The sequence below is a fragment of the Bolinopsis microptera genome, chromosome 3 (genome assembly GCF_026151205.1).
Source record: "Bolinopsis microptera isolate Bmic1 chromosome 3, MBARI_Bmic_1.0, whole genome shotgun sequence".
NCBI lineage: Eukaryota > Metazoa > Ctenophora > Tentaculata > Lobata > Bolinopsidae > Bolinopsis > Bolinopsis microptera.
In genome coordinates this window covers 13,341,847-13,361,667 of record NC_087074.1, presented here as the reverse complement: position 1 = coordinate 13,361,667, position 19,821 = coordinate 13,341,847, and the positions used below count along the sequence as shown (strand labels likewise).

General features: G+C 39.6%; 4 protein-coding genes across 4 annotated transcripts in view; 2 read left to right on the top strand and 2 right to left on the bottom strand.

Moving 5' to 3' along the window:
- The window catches only part of LOC134813593 (galactokinase-like), a 64,366-nt gene extending 44,752 nt beyond the window's left edge, over positions 1-19,614 (top strand). The window contains exon 2 of the mRNA XM_063821452.1: positions 18,325-19,614. Coding sequence (XP_063677522.1) covers positions 18,331-19,518 — 1,188 coding nt within the window. The 5' untranslated portion in view covers positions 18,325-18,330 and the 3' untranslated portion in view covers positions 19,519-19,614. The remainder of the gene's footprint in view (positions 1-18,324) is intronic.
- LOC134813207 (uncharacterized) lies at positions 8,292-9,245 on the top strand. The gene has a single exon (XM_063820895.1). The coding sequence runs from the start codon at positions 8,292-8,294 to the stop codon at positions 9,243-9,245; it is 954 nt and encodes a 317-aa protein (XP_063676965.1).
- Positions 10,502-11,335, bottom strand: LOC134813206 (uncharacterized). The gene has a single exon (XM_063820894.1). The coding sequence runs from the start codon at positions 11,333-11,335 to the stop codon at positions 10,502-10,504; it is 834 nt and encodes a 277-aa protein (XP_063676964.1).
- LOC134813393 (equilibrative nucleoside transporter 4-like) lies at positions 13,389-16,718 on the bottom strand. The gene is made up of 9 exons (XM_063821131.1): positions 16,591-16,718; positions 15,744-15,923; positions 15,421-15,583; positions 15,070-15,218; positions 14,675-14,859; positions 14,392-14,545; positions 14,089-14,276; positions 13,724-13,961; positions 13,389-13,483 (listed from the first exon to the last, which is right to left on the bottom strand). The coding sequence occupies exons 1-9, from the start codon at positions 16,625-16,627 to the stop codon at positions 13,389-13,391; spliced, it is 1,389 nt and encodes a 462-aa protein (XP_063677201.1). The 5' UTR covers positions 16,628-16,718.
- Positions 19,615-19,821: the final 207 nt, after the last annotated feature.

Below are 19,821 nucleotides of genomic sequence, written 5' to 3'. Positions count from 1 at the left end.
TTTCGAAAATCGGTAAAAAATTAAAATTTTGATTACGTAATCAACGACCAAAACCCCCCCCCCCCCCGTAATCAACCGTAAGCATTTGAAAACTCCCCCTCGGCTGATTACGTAATATGTGAACGACCCCATTAATGAAAATAACGACACTGCTACTAACACATCTATACTTATATAAAGCCTCCTCCGTAATAATGCATAATATTGCAACAGCAATAACTAGACAACTATTATTATCACCACATCTCAAGTGTATTCGTTGATAGTCTTTCTCTCCCTTTATATTATATTCTGTGCTTCTCCGATCATAACATAGCTGCAAGCATCACTAACAGCTCTAATATCTGAAGTACGTTCAACACTTAACTATACACGTAAAGAATAGGTGCAACATACCGGGGGGGGGGGGGGGGGGGGGGGGGGGGGCAAATGCAATGAATACTAAGCCAACATCTCGCAACAGCAGCAAAATGTTTCACAAACTGCCTCGAAACATTTTGAATTGTCCTTCTCCCTCCTCCTTGGAATATCTCCTTCTTCAGACTCGCAATCATTCAAATTAGTCATTTCCTTCGCCAGGATTAGAAGACCAACTGCAAGAATTACTCCCCCCAAAGTCAGGATTATCCACATATTTTTACCTAGTCCTGCATTCTCAGTGTTTACATTAGCGACAGCTCTCCTTTTCTCTCTGTCACCGTTACCTGACAATTCTTTGTCAGCGAATGTTGCAATTTGTACCAAAAACACCGTGCCGATCACGTAGAAAGACCGAAACTTCATATCGGAGATATATAGGTTTATCAACTAGAACGTTTTAGAAAGCACGGCAAAGGAAAACAACACGGCAGAACGCTAAGCACGGTAGCAGGTTTATATATATTGAGTTTGGAATTAAAGTATCATATGTCGTGATCTAATTGCACTTATTGCAGCTCTGATGAATTACAATCACAACAGTTCCCACTATTTCTACTTACTCTATAATGTTGATCAGTGGTGGAGTATAACTTACTTATTTTTATACTTTGATGGGGTTTAGCCAGAAGAGTCAGTCTCCTCGTACTTCAAGTAGACCGCCCGACTAGATAATAGAGACCTCATTCCAATACGGCCAGACAAGTAGAATGTTATTTCCTCTCCCGCTTTCTTTGAAGTGATGTCTGATAAAATATCGTGATGTCTCCCATCAGTCCATATTTTGATATTCTGATAGATGTCATTCCCTTCTATTAGAAACAACTAATATGTCGATTTTGGGAAAAGTTTGAGGAAGACTCCCCTACACGAGGTGAGAAGGTGGTGACGTATAAACCTTTCCTCGGAGGAGAGCTACATCTCTTTCACTTTCGAGAGATTTGGAAATCTTTGTGTTATCAACAGGAACTCAGGAACAATAAAGGTTCCAGAACTGACCCCTGAGGACACCACTTAGGAACATCTATAATAAACGACCGTTTCTATTAATAAGGCTGTTCAAAATTTTACATTTCATATTCAGAGAGAGAGAAAGACAAATAGATAGTCACATTACTATTGTGCAGTCACATTGATATGTATCATAAAACTGTGGTATGAACTTGCTCCATGGGTGAAGAACAAAAAGGTAAAAGTCGTCATAAACAATGAAAGTAAACGTTATTTCTATATTTTATACAAAACTAAAATAAAGGTAAATTGTTGGTTTTTCCACTGTAATATACATTTATAACATCAAACTAATCGTCAAAATTTCCGTCAAAAATCCCATCAAAACAACCACCGCCTTCACTAGTATCATTTGTCTGTGGTCGATCTTCATTTCCTTTACATAATTCAGTGCATATTTCAGCGCATTCCCAACCTAAGAGGAGAAATTAATGAGATGCTTATTTAAAACATTCATTTAAAATATATCCTGCAATAGCATTTAATTTCTTACGTTGCCACATTAATTCGTATTAGTGCTTTTCATTAACAAATGAGACGCAACCTTACATGTCACATTTCCCCAGCAACTCCTCTTTGTCCTCCGTCTCCTCTCTTCTTCTTCTCTAGTTCTTCTTCTGCCATAAAAACTCATTGATACCATCATAAGACCGGCTACTAGACCCACTCCCCCTAAAATCAGGATCACACATTTGTCGCTGTTTGCTTCTACGTTTTCGGCCAAGGCTTTGGATTCTGTGTCAGTGGAATCTGCTATTTGTAGCAAGGAAACAATGTACAAGGAAACAATGCCAATCATGAAGGAAGACCAAACGAAATGAAACACAGACCAGGATGACGAATACAAAATTCATAGGAAAGGGAAAGAACCCCTTCGTATTGGAGGACTACTCACTAGCAGCTTCTAGGTTCAAGTTAAAGTATCGAATGTCTCAACTCCGATGAGTCACAATTTGGCCCCACAAGTAGGAAGTAAAATAAGGACCTCTGTTCAAATCAAAATAGATTCAAAATAGTCAGACAACTCAAAATAATAACAAAATCTGATTGGCAGTCACGCTGCACGTGACTGCCCGCACGTGACTGTGCGCGTCCAATGGACGTAATGAAGGAAATTTGTTATGGTTATCGCAGGAGAGATCACGTTTAGAGTGCGTCTCTCTGATTAGCCCACGTCACTGCACACGTGACTGTGCAGAGCCAATAGGGTGCTATGTAACTTGTGTAAGGTGTGTACGCTAGGTGCGTGTAAGGGACATCTAATTTACTATTAAACACAGCTGGCCGGCAGAGAATTGAAAATATAAGGATTTTTTATGGATGAAAATCGAAATCGAAGGGTATCCAATCCCTCTCCTCTCGGTGGACCTGGTGTTGTCGTGGAGATGGATGAGGCCAAGTTCGGAAAACGCAAGTACAATAAAGGAGCTTACAGAGAAGGGCAGTAGGTGCTTGGAGCTGTAGATCGGAGCAACGGTAACTGTTTCCTACTACCCTGTCCGAACAACAGCAGAGGTGCATCCACACTACTCCCTCTGATTAGACGCTGGATCCTCCCTGGTTCTGTTGTCTATACTGACGAGTGGGGAGCCTATAACAGCCTAACTACCGCTGGCTACACTCATCACACCGTCAACCACTCGATCCAGTTCGTGGACCCGGCAACTGGCGTTCATACTAACAAAAATTAGATATAATCTTCATGAGTTGACTTATGGTGGTCCATGGACCACTGTACCTTGGTGAAGTGGTCCATGGACCACCTATAGTGGTCCATGGACCACTGGTCCATGGACCAGTCGAGCTTCTTGGAGACTGCCCAAAACTGCCGAAGGCAGAGTATTGAACTGTAAACGAATTGTTCTATCTAATCCTAGGAAGAGATCAGCTTTTTTGTTGTCCGATTCAGACTGATGACGATGTATTTCATGAAGTGCTAAAGTTGAATAAGTTCATCTACTGTGTAATTACTATATAATCGACTAGCATAATGATTTGGCTAAAATATAAATCTTGATAATATGATATAAGAACGGGAACGAAGTATTTAATTTTAATACCCGTGTTATTATTATTTTATTATTGATTGTTATTTTACTATTGATACGATCTGATACTCCTAAATTGCCCTTTGAATTATTATTACTAGCAGGAACCCGTCTAACCCTAAAGTGGTGTCAAGATTCGAGAGACTAAAATAATTATTACCTATTTAATTCGCGTTTTTGACACCACTTGGGAGTCCAAATTTTGGGCACTAAAATTCTTATTCCTTGGCCAATTTTTCATTTTTTCATGCTGATTTGAAGGCCATTAAAGCATTTGACCCAGTCAAAAAAGTTTCAGTTGTATATCTTTTACGGTTTTTGCGGAAAGTCGCGTTAAAAGGTTAAAGTTGATGCCGTGGTGTCAGTAAAATGGCACGGATCCATATATCCATATATATCGTCTCGCTTTATATATAGTAAGATTGATAACTATAAGTCACCAACTGTTATCTGGTTTAAATCCTGTGGCCGCAAAATTTGTTCTTCTTTACATTCGAACTTAATAAATGTAATCCCTAACTCACTCTGGAATCCACTCAAGTGATATTCTGGAAGGTCTGCCTAACCACGGAAGATTCTATTCTAAGTTTTCTCTCTCGAATCTCTAATTGTAAATGTAAAATAATAAGATATACTTGTAGTTAGTTAACTTAAGGCCAAGGTAGGGTCTAAGTGATGCAGGCGTCCGTCCTTTTCGCTCTAAGAAGTGCCGAAAAAAACATGACCATTAATGTCAGTAGATGAAATTTTGACAAAACTGACATTGTCATTAATGGTCATTAATGGTCATTAATGGTCATTAATGGTCATTAATGGTCGTTGCAACCCCCCAACAAGATTAAACTGGTTATAATTATCATACTCAAGGGCAAATTGCTTTAAAATGTACTTGAATGTCATAGATGCTATTATACGCTTTAACCGGCTTATCGAGTGGCACCAGTCTCTCTCGCCAATATAGTTCTCAGCTTAATTATTATCGGGCTCGTGAAGGAAAGATCTCGAGTTCAGAGGACGAAAATCCTTTTCCCAATTATTTGCTAACATTAACGAATACGTATATTAACCAATATCAAAAAGGACTACCAAAGATTGTATCGGGACTTCTATAGTATAAGCAGTATAAGCGGTATTTCTAGTCCGCAGTTTTATTCATACGGGTATATGCCTCACAGAATGGCCAATAAAAAGGAAGGTCTCTCAAAATCACAAAACACACTTTATTCCAGTTTTTATCTCATAAGAAGCTAAGTTGACACTCATATTTTTCTTCCCGGGGGTTGATTTAATCTCATAACCATTTTTTCTTTGAGAAAAATTGGCCGGAAAATCTTCCTCCAAAAAAACATGCCTCACAGAATGGCCAAATCTGAATTTCTATAATTTTTTGATGGAGATACTTTTTAAATTTCTATCACCACACGTTGTTAGAAAACCTATTAAGGAATGGGGTAATAACCTAAAACTCACGAAAAAACTGAGCTGTGAAAAATTATTTCACAAAAAAGAAAAAATGCCTCACAAAATGGCCAAAAAAAAATGAAAACGAGAAAATCTTTTTTTCTAAAACCTTTGGCGCTTGTTTCAGGCATGCTGCTGGTATTAATATGCCTTGTTAACACCCCCACATAGGTGAAATTTCTTAGAACTGAATAAAAAGGGCATAATTTCCTACACCAAAAATGGCCATTTTGTGTGGTGTTGTTCATATTCCCTGATTTCATGATTTATAACCTTCATTCGGCTGTAAAAACACTCCATCTGGGGTGTTATTGTATGATAAATAGCTTGTGAATACTTTAGACTTATTGTTTCATTGAATAAAAGGAGTTTTAAATTTTGGCCATTTTGTGAGGCATATTTTGGCCATTTTGTGAGGCGTTTAGCCATTTTAGCATTTTTTTCTTCCTATATTGAACAATGTTCGTTTTGTTTGATGAATACTATTCTTTAAACATCTTCTGTCATACTGGTGCCAGAAGTTCTCACCAAAATGCAAAATTAGTTCAAAAATTTGAAAACAAATTTTGTGAGGCATATTTTGGCCATTTTGTGAGGCGTGTAGCCATTTTAGCATTTTTTTCTTCCTATATTGAACAATGTTCGTTTTGTTTGATGAATACTATTCTTTAAACATCTTCTGTCATACTGGTGCCAGAAGTTCTCACCAAAATGTAAACTTAGTTCAAAAATTTGAAAACAAATTTTCAGTGCTCAAAATTTCTACATAAACAGTCATATTTATGCCAGAAAATGTGGTCCTAGTTAATGATTTCACCACAGGAAGTGTTGCCAGAAGACTTTTGTTTCATATGGTATCCACAAAACCGACCAGTCTTATATAAAAAATTAGTTACAAAAACATTTACAAATTTGGCCATTCTGTGAGGCTAGCCATTCTGTGAGGCATTTACCCGTAGAGGTTTTATGATGAACTAATTATTATCATATGACTGTGTTAGGGCTACTTACAGATTGGTTGACGCTCCTGTTAGCGCACATCACTGCAAACGTGACTGTGCAAAGCCAATGCAGTGCCGTGTGTGTAAGGAGCGTCTATCCTGCATCATACCAACTCCATAGGGACCACACTTTCATTACAGAATGGAAACTATGAGAGTAATAGGTGGGTTTGCCGTTTATACAAGAGAAATTCCTGTTCGTTTGTAACAATCTAATCATATAGCAGTTTGACAAAAACCTTTAAGTTAAGTTTTTTATAATTTAGGCGTTCATGTATGATGTATATGTTTCCTTGGATATAAGTGGATACATTTTTGATAATTGAATACCGGTCTTCGTTTGCATCTAATGCTGGAAGTCAGTAGCAAAACATAAAATCATAAAAATCTAAGGAATCTGAATTAAAATTTCTCCCAGCCGATAAGGGCAACGCCACTGTGGTGTTAACCCACGAACAATACATAAATAAAGTTAATGAACACTTGACCTCAGGTAGCCCCAGGTCAAGATTTATGCGAGATTGCGAGCCAGACTCATCGCACAAAATTTGTAAATAAATGAGGAAACAGAAAAAGTTTAACTTAAAAGTTGAGGGAATTAGGAACTTAACATGTATTTTATACTCTTAAAGTTAACGTGTATTTTATCACTTGTTTATAGCGTGAAAACTTCGACGTAACGCGCGCGAGATTTTTGCCAGATTTTTGCGAGTTTCGTTTAAATCTCATAGCTAGGCTCACGATATCGTGAGATTCTCCGGGAGATTTCGGCACTCTCTTTCAGCACTACATATTTGGTCGCGCGCTTGCATTTTCATCGCTTTTCAGCGTGTTTATTCACTGTACTGTTTAAGTCTTAAAGGATACTAGTTGTTATAAGATCAAGATTCACGGTGGTTACTATAGTTACCATGGTTACCATTAAAGGAGGTACTATTCCTGGCTACAGCCTACTCCATCTTTCTCAGAATATACTTGATACTGCCATAGGCATAGTGAATATTTCTTCATTAAAAGTTTGAGAAAGGGTCTCTTCAACTGGAGAACTGACTTATTAATCCTAGCAGGTAATTAACTCTGGATCCTTATCACATGATTCCATTCTAAATTCTAGTATAGTACTACCTGAAGTTGCAGGAACGCGCGAAGATATATATGTAAATATTACATCGGTACATATGGAATCGTGGCCTAGTTGGTTAATCCATCGTTTCTAGATTAGCAGATTGCGAGTTTGAGTCCCGGAAAGGATAATTTTTTCCACTCTTTTGGCAATTATGAATAACTATACTAATGAACTAATAACTATACTAATGAATAACTAAACCTCTGTAATATAATTAGCATATAATTAGCAAAGTGAAATGAAATTGTTATCCGGCCGCGGAGCGGCCGAAAAATTTATGGTAGTCGTTTTAAAAATATATGGTAGCCGTTTTTTCTTTCCAGACTGGATTCCTAGTCCCTTTTTAAATTTATGTCACTGGGAACCATCGTGCTACGAGAGGCTTACCACGTTTACAATATGTAACATAATATAATTCATAAAAATACGCACGTAAATTTTTCGTTATTTATGGATCCAATAACAGCGACATACTTACAATTCTGAGAAATAAACATCGAGCGACATAAAGCAACTTACTTACAATTTCGCTTACAGAGGGACTCGCGAAATCTTTTTAAATAGAAAATAATTTGTGGGGCAAGAAATCTTGCAGGCTGGGGGGGGGGGGGGGGGGGGGGTTGGTGGGGAGTACATTTCGCCACTGCACGTGACACGTGAAAATCGCACTTTTAGTCTCAAAATTCAATCTCATCGCACTTTTTTTAGAATCTTGATAGGGGCAGGTAGCTACACCCTTTTGAACAAAGACCCCACACAATCCGTCACAAAAAAAATCACCACAGACCAACTCAACAAGATGCAGAACCTTCACCCTAGATGGCCTCAACTCTACGGACAACCCAAGATCCATAAACCTGGCGCACCCATCCGTCCCGTAGTTAGTTTTTACAACACTCCCCTTCAAGCGCTCCACAAAGTCCTTGCCACAGTCCTCAAACCCCTAGCTCAGAACGCCTTAAAGACTCCTCAGACTTCAAGCACCGATTCGACTCCTCCCTCAACCCCTCATACTCCTATCACTCCTCTCTAGACGTTAAGAGCCTCTACACCTCCTGTTACATGCGCCTGGCCCTTAAAACAGTCATCACATCCTACGAACAAAAACCCACTCTCCTCCCCTCCAACCTCACCACCACCACCATAGAATCGCTCATCAACTTTTGCCTCGACAACTCCTACCTAGAATTCAACGGCTCCTTTTACTCCTAAGACGAAGGTGGCACCATGGGCTCCCCCCTCATCGTAGAACTAGCTGAAATACGTCTCGCAGAAATAGAATCCTTAGCCCTCTCCTCATGTCCCGACCCTCCTCATACCTACGCCCACTTCGTTGACGATGGCCACGGATCCTTCAGAGACAAACAGCACGCAGAATCCTTCCTCACTTTCCTCAACTCGCTCACCGAAGACCTCAAATTCACTCAAGAACACCCTTCATCTGATGGAACCATACCTTTCCTCGACGTCCTCATTCACCCTGACAATTCCACCTCAGTCTACAGAAAACCCACCCACACCAACCTCTACACCAAGTATTCATCCTGCACCACAAACTCCTCGAAGAACGCCGTCATCCGATCCCTCACCAGAAGAGCTTACAACATCTGTTCACCTCGACACCTCGAAGACGAACTAAAGACTGTCAGACACGTTTGCCTTCAGAACGGCTTCCCACCCCTCTGCATCACCACCATCAAGGACGAAGTTCACCGCAAGTTCACCAACCCTCCCCGACATCAATCCCTAGCCTCATTCTACCGACAGACCAGAGATCACGCAATCAGCGTTTCCCTTCCTTTCCATCCCTCACTCTCCAAACCCATCTCCAAGATACTCGGACAACACGACATCAAAGTGACCCACTCATCAGCCACTACTCTCCGCAACCTTCTCACCAAGACGAAGACCACACCCCCCACTCAACTCACCCCCAACACCATCTACGAGATATCCTGCTCACAATGTCCCTCCAAGTACACTGGACAGACCTACAGACCCCTCATCCAACGAATGAAAGAACACGAAAGATGCTACAGACTCAACAATGCCTTCGACGAAACCACAGACAGGATCAAATCCGCCCCCGCCCATCATGCCCTAACCACTGGACATTCCATCTCCTGGAACAACATAGAAGTCCTTAAATCACTCACCATGCACGATCTCAACTTGACCTGACAGAACATGCTGCTATCTGCAGATAAGACAACCCTCCATGAACCGTACTGATCGTGCCCCTAAATGTAGCTCACTATGGGACCCCATCCTTCCCAAGATCGCTTCATCCCTCAAGACCAGGCCATCTGGCATTTCCTTTTCATCTATCTCACAAGCCTAGTTTTTTAATGTTATTGTAATGTAATCTGAACACTTTTTCCACCCTCACCACTCCACCCTTTCACGTCACACACCACTCATCATTGACACCACTACATCATATATAATCACCAGAGCTCGACCGGGATTTGGCGATTTTGTCCCGGTCCCGGTCCCGGCCGGGATTTTGTTTTTAGCCGGGATTTTAGCCGGGATTTTTCCAAAATAAAGTCGGTTTTTGAGCGTATATTTGAGCCCGAATTTCACGAACCTGTGAACATTTTCCGAAAAGTTTAACTACAACAGTGCTCTACAGTGCTTCTTAATAGTTAGATCATTTCACTTTCTCGTTGCCAAAAGTTTATTGAAAATTCAACTTTCAAGTCTTATGTGAAATGTTCATGTTACATGATCAAAATTCTATGAATTTTGATCAATGGTAGTTGGCAAATTTCAAGTCAAACAAAATTTACTAATGTTCAAAATTAATTATATGTTCAACTGTTCACTTCATGAGTAACAAATTACAAAATGTTAAAAGAAAGCTGAAGTCCGAACAAACTTAGAAATACTCAAGAGTCAGGGGCCTCGCCCTCATCAGCTTTTTCATCTGATGAAATAACTATGTCCACATTGATTTCGCGCTCTCTATCTCAGAGATAAAGAGAGAGATAGAGAGAGAGATAGAGATAGAGAGAGATAGAGAGAGATAGATAGAGAGATAGAGAAAGATAGAGAGAGATAGAGATTAGAGAGAGATAGAGTAGTTACTACTACTTACTGTCAATTTTAACTTGACATACCTCAGTTTGTTCTGGAAGATTTTATTTAACATATAACACTGTTTCATTTTAACTGAGATTGAGAAATATTGGAAAAATCCCGGTCCCGGCCGGGATGAAGGTCATCCCGGCCGGGACTAAATTTCGATCCCGGTCGACCACTGATAATCACCCTTCACAACATCATCCCCAGTTGAAAACGATTTATACAAGTATTTTGAAAACTCCTGCTAATACAATCTTTCGTATCACTTATATGTTTTAAATATCCCCCTCCGATCCAGGTTGGTTAATATACGTATTCGTTAATACTTACTTGTACTTGATTAGGTCTCCTCAATCATTCGAGTGGCCTGCACCAATGAACTCCCGTTTGTGACGTATCATCTCCCTCCAAAGTTTTCGGTCACTAGCCATCTCGCTCGCTCCTTTTAGGTCTATGTCTGTGTTTCCTGTAAACGCTGCAGCATCTTCCAGCAAACATTTCCTCCAGTTCTTTCTTGGACGGCCCCTAGATCTTCTCCCATGCGCAGGGGTCCAGTTAAGCAGGTACTTAGGAAGCCTAGTGTCTGGCATTCTGGTGACATGGCCAAACCACCGCAGGCGGTTTGCTCCTATGAACGTCTCTACTGGATTTATCTTTGCACGCTCCAGCACTTCAGTGTTTCTAACCCGATCGAGCCATCTTATCCTAAGTATTCTCCTCAAGCAACGCTGATGGAACACCTCAAAGCGATGTAGCTGCTTTTTGGTTGTGTTCCAAACCTCACTACCATATAACAATATTGTCAAAACCGCTGCCTTATAAATCCTGATCTTTGTATAAGACTGGATGGTGCGGTTTTTCCATATATTACTCAGTTGATTGAAGGCTCCGGAAGCTTTCTGAATCCTAGCTGACAGCTCATGGTCGATAGTACCGTCGCTGGAGATAATTGTACCTAAGTACGTAAAATCACTAACTTGCTGCACTGGCGTGTCTTCAACAGTGATGTTCACTGTGGCTTCTTTCGTGTATGGCCGTTGAGAGGTTGCTTTACCAATGACCATAGCCTCAGTCTTTTTTACCATTGAATCTGATACCTCCCTGGGCACCATACATATACAAAAGGTCAGTTGTTTCTTGAAGACCTTCCTCGCTGTTATCCAGTGCAGCCATGTCATCTGCATAGTCTGTATCTAACACAGTGATATCATCAACAAGCGGACTGATAGATCTTTGAAGAACCGCTCCGTGGGACACCACTTTGTTGCTTTCTGTTCTCTCAGCAGCCACATTGAGGCAGACATTAAAAAGTGGGGGACCCTGAATGTCTCCTTGGCCACTGCCTAAACTTACTTCAAACCATTCTCATAGTTCACCATTGTGTCTAACAGCACTGACAGTTCCATTAAAGAATGCCTGTATTATTCGAATGTATTTACATGGCAGGCCAAAATGAAAGCTTTCCAAATATAATTCCTGTCGATAGAATCAAAAGCTGCCTTGAAGTCCACAAAATTTACATACAAGGGGAGATTATATTCAATGCAGTTATGTATAATAGTGCGGAGTGAATAAATCTGATCAATGCATGATATTTTCTTTCTAAACCCACACTGATTGTCTCGTAGCAAACTTTCTAAACCGTCACTCATGCGTTGTAAATTGTAATATAATGATTTGATACAGTTTAGATGCTGTAGATCTTAGAGTGATCCCCCTATTATAGGAGCAATGAGAGGTATCACCCTTCTTTGGTACAATTATCACGATGCCTTTCAACCAGTCGTCAGGCACTGCTTCTGAATTCCAAACTTTTGAGAACAATTTCTCCATCCTATCCACAAGACCACTTGCCCCATACTTTAACTGCTCATTAGAGATTTCGTCAATCCCAGCACTTTTGTGGTTCTTCAATATTTTGAGACAGTTTAAAATCTCAAGTCTAGTGAGACAGTTCCTTAATCCCAAATATTCGTTAATGTTAGCAAATATTTGGGAAAAGGGTATTCGTCTTCTGAGCTCGAGATCTTTCCTTCACGAGCCCGATAATAATTAAGCTGAGAACTATAGTGGCGAGAGAGACTGGTGCCACTCGATAAGCCGGTTAAAGCGTATAATAGCATCTATGACATTCAAGTACATTTTAAAGCAATTTGCCCTTGAGTATGATAATTATAACCTGATTAATCTTGTTCAGCGTACTCGAAAACATAGGGTTACAAGGTTTTCGCTTCGATTTTCATCCATAAAAAATCCTTATATTTTCAATTCTCTGCCGGCCAGCTGTGTTTAATAGTAAATTAGATGTCCCTTACACGCACCTAGCGTACACACCTTACACAAGTTACATAGCACCCTATTGGCTCTGCACAGTCACGTGTGCAGTGACGTGGGCTAATCAGAGAGACGCACTCTAAACGTGATCTCTCCTGCGATAACCATAACAAATTTCCTTCATTACGTCCATTGGACGCGCACAGTCACGTGCGGGCAGTCACGTGCAGCGTGACTGCCAATCAGATTTTGTTATTATTTTGAGTTGTCTGACTATTTTGAATCTATTTTGGTTTGAACAGAGGTCCTTATTTTACTTCCTACTTGTGGGGCCAATTTAAGCCAATAGGCAGTACTTTTGATTTTTGCAACTATTTCACCACTGTATTTTATTTTCATTTTATGGTCCATTATATGAATTTGATGGCGTACTACCTTTTGGAGATAATTAAGTGGAAAATCATGATAATTAATGTATTGAGGTGGGGTCTGTAATGGTAATTAATGTATTGAGATGGGAGTATCATAATAGGGAATATAAGGGATCGTTCACAATGATACAATTGCGTTTAAGGACCTTGCTTACAATTACGTAATATATCAAAGATCTTAATCGATTGGCGTAGTATAGGATAGTTTAGGATATCTTACTTACTCCGTAGTTACCACCTCATTTAATGTGTATGTCTAGTTATCCTTAATAATTTGAATTACGATTAAATGTGACATGCTCCTTATTTATACGTGTTACGTGTGGGATTAATCTCGTATCAGTATAAATGAAAATCAGCTTAATAAGTCGTAGGATTGTAATATTATAGAAACACCCAATAATTCACACAATATAATCTAGTTCATGAATCGGAATTTTAATCCAAGTGCCCGGGAGAATATTTCAAAATGAGTTTTGTGTCTTGATGGGGGGGGGGGGGGTCACCCCCCTTGATGGGCTTGATCAGTCAGTTACACATTATCGATTCCAAGAATTGTGTTCAGCACCATGGCAGATGTGGAGCCAAGAGTCAGTCCCAATAACATGCACATTGTCATCAGATTCCCTGCAAGAAGTGTCACGTGTTAGTTAAATATTAGTCGTGTAGATATCTACCAGTTTCCACTTTAAGTTTTAGATATTATTCTAAACACAATTTCTGCATCACGAATATATCTCCTGTTACTGTGTTTATCTATGAACGACATAAACTCAGACAGTAACTCAGACACTATAATAATTTTAATAATTATAATAATGATATCATTATATTTTATTATTACAGTATAATCACCACACGACCCACCTGCCATTTCCCGCTCCTCAAGGTCCACCTGGCTGCTAGCCGCACACATGGGAGTGGATCCCATGTAACCCGTAGTAAACCCCAGAACGGACATGACTATTATAGGGACCCCCTCCCCGGGGATTATGGGGTTTGCAGGGAGGACGCACATGAGCAGGACAGGAACCAGGAGCCATCTCAGAGCTCCTGTCAGGAGGAGGATATTGTCCGGCATCTTGTAGGATAAACCTGTTGCTATCTGGGGGATATTGGGATGTTATGATAAGTGGTTGACATGCCAACAACTATGTTTTATGAGGCACGTTCACTGATTTATAACACTAAAATGTAAGTTCAATAAGCACAATTAAATAAGATTCTCTCACCGTGCCCCCGAAGTCCCAGGCATTGAAAGCGAAGACAAGTGCGACAGATAACCATCCGTTAGGCCAGGAAGTCTTGATAATACTAGCTACACCCGGGTACAGGAGATTAGTGACCAGGTAGACGTTCAGTATTCCTATCATTAGCTTCCAGATCTTCCTGCTCACTGTCATCCTCAGCCTCATTCCCTCTGTAGTCGGGCATTTTCAGGGATTAAAATTCGGGAACTTGCATATTACATAATATACAAGTGTATATTTAGATACTGATTTCTTAGAACCAATTACTAGATAGACTGGACTAACCTTTGAATGAAGACCAAGCGGATTGGTCATCTTTCACGATGAGTGGTGTGAAAGAGGTGGCTGTGACTGACTGCAAGTTAACTGCCTGCTCCTGGGCTTCGTAAAAACGAACAAAGGTGCTTTCCTTGATGTATCGGTGTAGGAATATGCAGGCCTGACCAATTTGCTTTGTTATCAATTTGCTATGTTACATGAGTCCAAGCAATGAATATTCAAGAATTTGATTTAAATATCAGAACTGATAAAACCAGCTCTACAATATCATGATACTATGTAAACTTACCACTTCACCTATGATCGATAAAGAAAAGAAGATGATAGTATTAGTAAGGTTGTTTTCAATGGTAAGCTTGGTGATAATCCTGTTTATGGACACTAGAAGACCCGAGAAGGCTTCACCCAACATCACTGCTCGGGTATACTTGCTCGGTAACATTCCGGAGTAACCGTAGTAACTCGCCTCCTGAACTGCAGTTACAAATGTTTGTTAAAATTATGATTAATTTACTGTTATCAATAACTGACGATTCTCGAAAGTTGCATCTCCTGCTAAAATGGTTTTCAGTTTTCAAAATGATTAACACTTTCATTGTTACATATATCCTTGTAATCAACACTATAGGATGTGTCCTCTCAGCACTTTAGTTGGCAGTGAGACTGATTTTTGTTCAAACTCACCTCCACATCCTATGCCAGTAAAAATAGTTGCAACAATCGTAAAATAGAGCCCAAAATCGTGACCAACCACTCCAAACTTAGTAAGAGCAACCAGCACAGCCATACCTCCTAGAGATATCATGAAAGCCACGTAACCGAATGTGATCCGCCTAAAAGTTGACATGAGTTTATTAAATATACAAAACCGCGGGTATCTAATATCTTGGATATGCTTTGCAAAGTGGGATTGACTATAAGTGGGAATTGACGTAAATTGTCATTTTGGAAGCATGTTATTCCATCTCGAAATGTGTATACAGAAAGCTACCCCGAAATGTATATTTCGCATTCAGAAGACACAAAAGCACTTACGCGTGCATCTTAATCTTGTTAACGAGTACTACGTTGAGAATTACAGACGCACACACCATATAGGAATTTGTTGAGGAAACCAGAAATCCCATATCCTTCCGTTTGTAAGCTTCTTCAAAGTAATCCACCGCTGCTACAAAACTGTTGTATGGCAAGTGGAACCCTAGCAAAACAAATTAGTGCAATCATCATAATATTAGGGGGAAAACACGGAAGTAATATATATATGGGTATACGATTATTTTAGTTTAGATTGAGGTCATTAATGAAAGATTGCTTATTTTATTTTTTCACGAATTGTCTTGTTTTTGGATGCTACAAACCTGCACCAAGAACCATAAAGGAGATGAAATAAAAGTTGTATCTATCTTTTGGCTGAGCAGCTCCCTTATCATTACCAGACATTACATCCATTTTGTTTGCTTCTAGTGTGCTGTTATTATTCTGTTTGAGATATGCCTGTTCGGTCTTTGTATCCTTCTCGTCCTCTTGTAGGGAGGCCTCTGAAGCACATTGATGTTGAAGAAACTATCGATTATGAAATAAGTTGTTATAATCTTACCTCTTAGCAAGCTCAGAAAATAAAACTATCCGTTGACGTAACCACGTATTATGAAAAAACCGAAAGATTAAGAGACAGTAGATATTAGTAACAATATACTTAATTAAAAGAACAAACGAAAAAAATTGAAATGGATACAATTACATACAAGCGGGTGTGCTGTGTTATTTCGCAATGTGGATAGTCAAGTTTTCAAATCATTATGCTAGAAACCTATCATCTTAAAACTATAGTAAACTGGAGAGGTTTGCAAAGTTTTGTTTGGTCTATTGATCCCGGTAAATGCTATGGTTGGGATACGCTTTAGTGGATTTGAATAAGGTAAATCTTTTGTTTAGAAACTGGTGCGATATGGTTCCGAGAAGAGGTGATACTTTGTCGAGATGGTGTTATTTCAGTAAAATATGATGCAACATCGTCATCTAGGATTCTTGAATGAGCTGTTTTGTTTGGGCACAGAGGGAAAAAAACACGAATAAGCCTTAAAATCTTCGTTGGATTTATATCTTCGGAGCGTTAAATCAATAAATTATTCGTCAAATACTAGCATTGAAAGTATGTATAGTTGATAACTCATATTTTTAACATTATAAAGTCACATCACGTACCATCTATGTTTGGGTTTACTGTTACGCACCCGTTCATAATTTCTGGTGCTATTTTCACAGAACTTAAACCAACTCAACCGGTACAATAAACAGAAAAAGGACCTAATTATCAATCATAAATTATAATCTGCAATGCTTTGTCCGTGCAACAATGAACATCTTAAAATTTGAAAAGTGTTACTTCTGAGAACAACAGCTTTAATTAAGAATATAACCCAATTTAGGCTCCTCTGAATCATAACTGCCAAGTACATAGTTAAGTTGAAGTTGTTGGCCAGTTCTGTACTTGTCAAGGAAAATTCGATTACCAGGCACCATCTGGCATCACGAAGCATATAACCAAATGATTGTATTCAGGACCTAGAAGGTATCATAATTGTTGACTTATTGTATAATATAAACTTCATCATTCTAATTCAATCAAAATTAAGCTTCCAATTTACATCGTTGTAAAGTACGTCAAAGAACGGGTCGAGAATACGCTGTATTTCAAAATTCTAAGAAATACGTGAAGTACAGCAACATTTTGCGGCATCAAAAATACCTTTTTTATGTTAAATTTCGTCCGAATACGCACGTATTTCTTTCGATAAACAAATTCGCAAAGTATGCAAGTACGTCACTACGCCCTGAGCAAGGTTCAAGAATGGGCACCGCGCATGCTGCAGCATTGCTAGACCTAGAGTACATAGCTTGTTGTCACTTTTTACATGAAACACACAGCCGAGGATCGAGTAAGGGGATTTGGATTCATTTTTACACCCTGAATGACTGATTGACTTTTTGTTACAATTCCATTTACAGGTGCTCTCCAAGTCTCCGAATCTAAAAAAATACCGGATAACGGATTGCCTTCAGTTCCCAATTGTAATGATGATTTCTACTACTAGAACAACCCTTACCTTGAGCAGCCAAGTTTTCAATAACATTAGACGGTAAGTCCAAGCTTTTAGGTTCGGAGCTAGCTAAACCATCGTGTAAACATTGTTTAGACCGGATCTCGAGGAAGTTGGGAAGGAATATCACATCCACCTTGTTGAAGACAATCATGTTCGTCATGTCATGTGACCGTACCCGTAATAACTGATCGCAATCCTGCCGACTGCAATCCACTTCCTGGATAAAACATGTAAAGTTCTACAAGAAAACGAAGAAAGGAAGCTCCCTTTGAGGAGTATGTGTAAAGTGAGCCAGTGCAATATAGCTTCATTATTGCGAGTATGAGAGAGGTGACAAGTTGAGAATACATAGTCTACTGAAAATTGCAAATTTAAATTGTGAGATTTGCGGTATGATACAGTTGGTTGAGTGACTTGTTGCCTGTTGGGATAATATTGCGTTAAATATGTCTGTCGGAGATGTTGCATAACATATGGTTATGAAAGATATTTCATCAATTTAGCTTTAAAACCGTTTAAATACGGATATTCTGTCATATTGAAAACCGCTTTAACATATTATATTCGATAATATTAAGCAGCTAGCTGAAGCTATTAACAATTTCTGATAGATTGACTTAAATCCCTGGGCAGCTTTTGATTTACGAATACTGCGGAAACACTTAATTATGCGCCAGACATCAAATTAATGATTTGTCATTTTAAATGATCATTTTTTGAGGAAGAAATAATCTTCGAAATATTAAAAAATAAAAAATAAAAAATACCAAATTCTAAAATATCTGAAGTATGGCAATTTATAAACCCAAACAATCAACTCACCATGTATCTCCAGGTAGAAATGACAGCCCTCTCGTCGCTACAAAGCAAAACTTCTGATCTGTTCAACTCTAAGTTTGGAGCAGGTCCGGGTCTGAAGGCTGGTTATGCTCCTGGTCGGGTTAATTTAATTGGAGAACACACGGACTATAATAATGGGTACGTCTTTCCCATGGCACTGGCTAACATTGGCACCATCGCTGTGGGCAGAATGACCAAGAAAGGTGAGATTAACATCGTATCCAGTGCAGATGTTAGCCCTAATTCCTTCCAATACAAATCAGTCACTACTGAGCTAGGAGACATTCCTCAGTGGGCCAGGTATGTGGTCGGGGTGGTGAAGTGTTTTGAGGATCTGGCTAATAGGAAGGTCAGTGTTGACCTGGCTATATCCTCCAACCTACCAATGGGAGCTGGACTCAGCAGCTCAGCTTCCCTGGAAGTTGCTGTTTTCTCTCTGCTGGAAAGCTTGTACGATGTTACTAACATCGCCAAGATTGATAAGATCAAAGCATGCCAAAAAGCAGAGCACAAGTACGCAAATGTGCCGTGTGGGATCATGGATCAGTTTATAGCTACTCTGGGGGATGTGGACCATGCGCTGTTTATTAACTGTGAGACAGATGATTATGAGAAAGTACCATTTGGTGATGAGAGTTTGTTGCTGGTTGTGACAGACACCCATAAGAAACATGAGTTGGCCGGGGGAGAGTACGCGAACCGTAGGGCAACTTGTGAGGCAGTTGCTAAGTCTCTAGGTGTGCCATCTCTTGGGGAGGTTAGTATAGATCAGCTAGTCAAGCATTTCTGTACGCCAGGGAGGGATTTGAGCCACCTCCCTGACAAAGCATACCCCCGGTCTCGTCATGTTGTCACAGAAATAGATCGAGCTAAGAAAGGGAAAGAGTGTTTGGTAGCAGGGGATGTTAGACTATTTGGTCAGCTGATGAATGAGTCACACAAGTCCCTGGCTGATGATTACCAAGTCACGTGTAAAGAGCTGGACGAGGTGGTGCAGGTTGCCTGGGAGACGGAGGGAGTGGTGGGGAGCAGGATGACGGGGGGAGGGTTCGGAGGTTGTGCTATCACGCTGGTTTACCGACATGCTGAACAGGCTTTGCTTGATAGGTTGAGGGAGTTTTGTCCTTATAGCTCGTCTTTTAGTACTACTGCAGGGCGAGGGGCGTACTCTTGGGACTTACCTGAGTGAGGCAGAGTTATTTATGTTTCCATGGAAAAAAAATTTTAACAACATATTTTAGAGTGGTTATCAGCATGAAAAATGGTTTTTGAAATGAATAATAAATGTATTGTGCTGCAGCTTTAGATTGCAATGTTTTGCTCAGTTTGATTTGAAATTTTTATACTTTTTATATGGTCAGGTATTTTATGAAACCAAATATAGTTAATTTTTGTGATGTTTTTTTTCTGAGTGATTTGACTGATTTTATTAAATTAATTTTTTGAATGGGGCTGTGCTGTCAATTTTGACTTCCTCGAACATGCATGATAT

Excerpts from the sequence above, each read along its gene's own strand:
- LOC134813207 (XM_063820895.1), top strand. The coding sequence starts at position 8,292 with ATGGGCTCCCCCCTCATCGTAGAACTAGCTGAAATACGTCTCGCAGAA.
- LOC134813393 (XM_063821131.1), bottom strand. The coding sequence starts at position 16,627 with ATGAACGGGTGCGTAACAGTAAACCCAAACATAGATG. Across the intron at positions 15,924-16,590 it reads AGTAAACCCAAACATAGATG|AGGCCTCCCTACAAGAGGAC; the intron begins GTACGTGATGTG and ends AATGTGCTTCAG. Across the intron at positions 13,962-14,088 it reads CCTGGGACTTCGGGGGCACG|ATAGCAACAGGTTTATCCTA; the intron begins GTGAGAGAATCT and ends AATATCCCCCAG.
- LOC134813206 (XM_063820894.1), bottom strand. The coding sequence starts at position 11,335 with ATGCAGATGACATGGCTGCACTGGATAACAGCGAGGAAGGTCTTCAAG.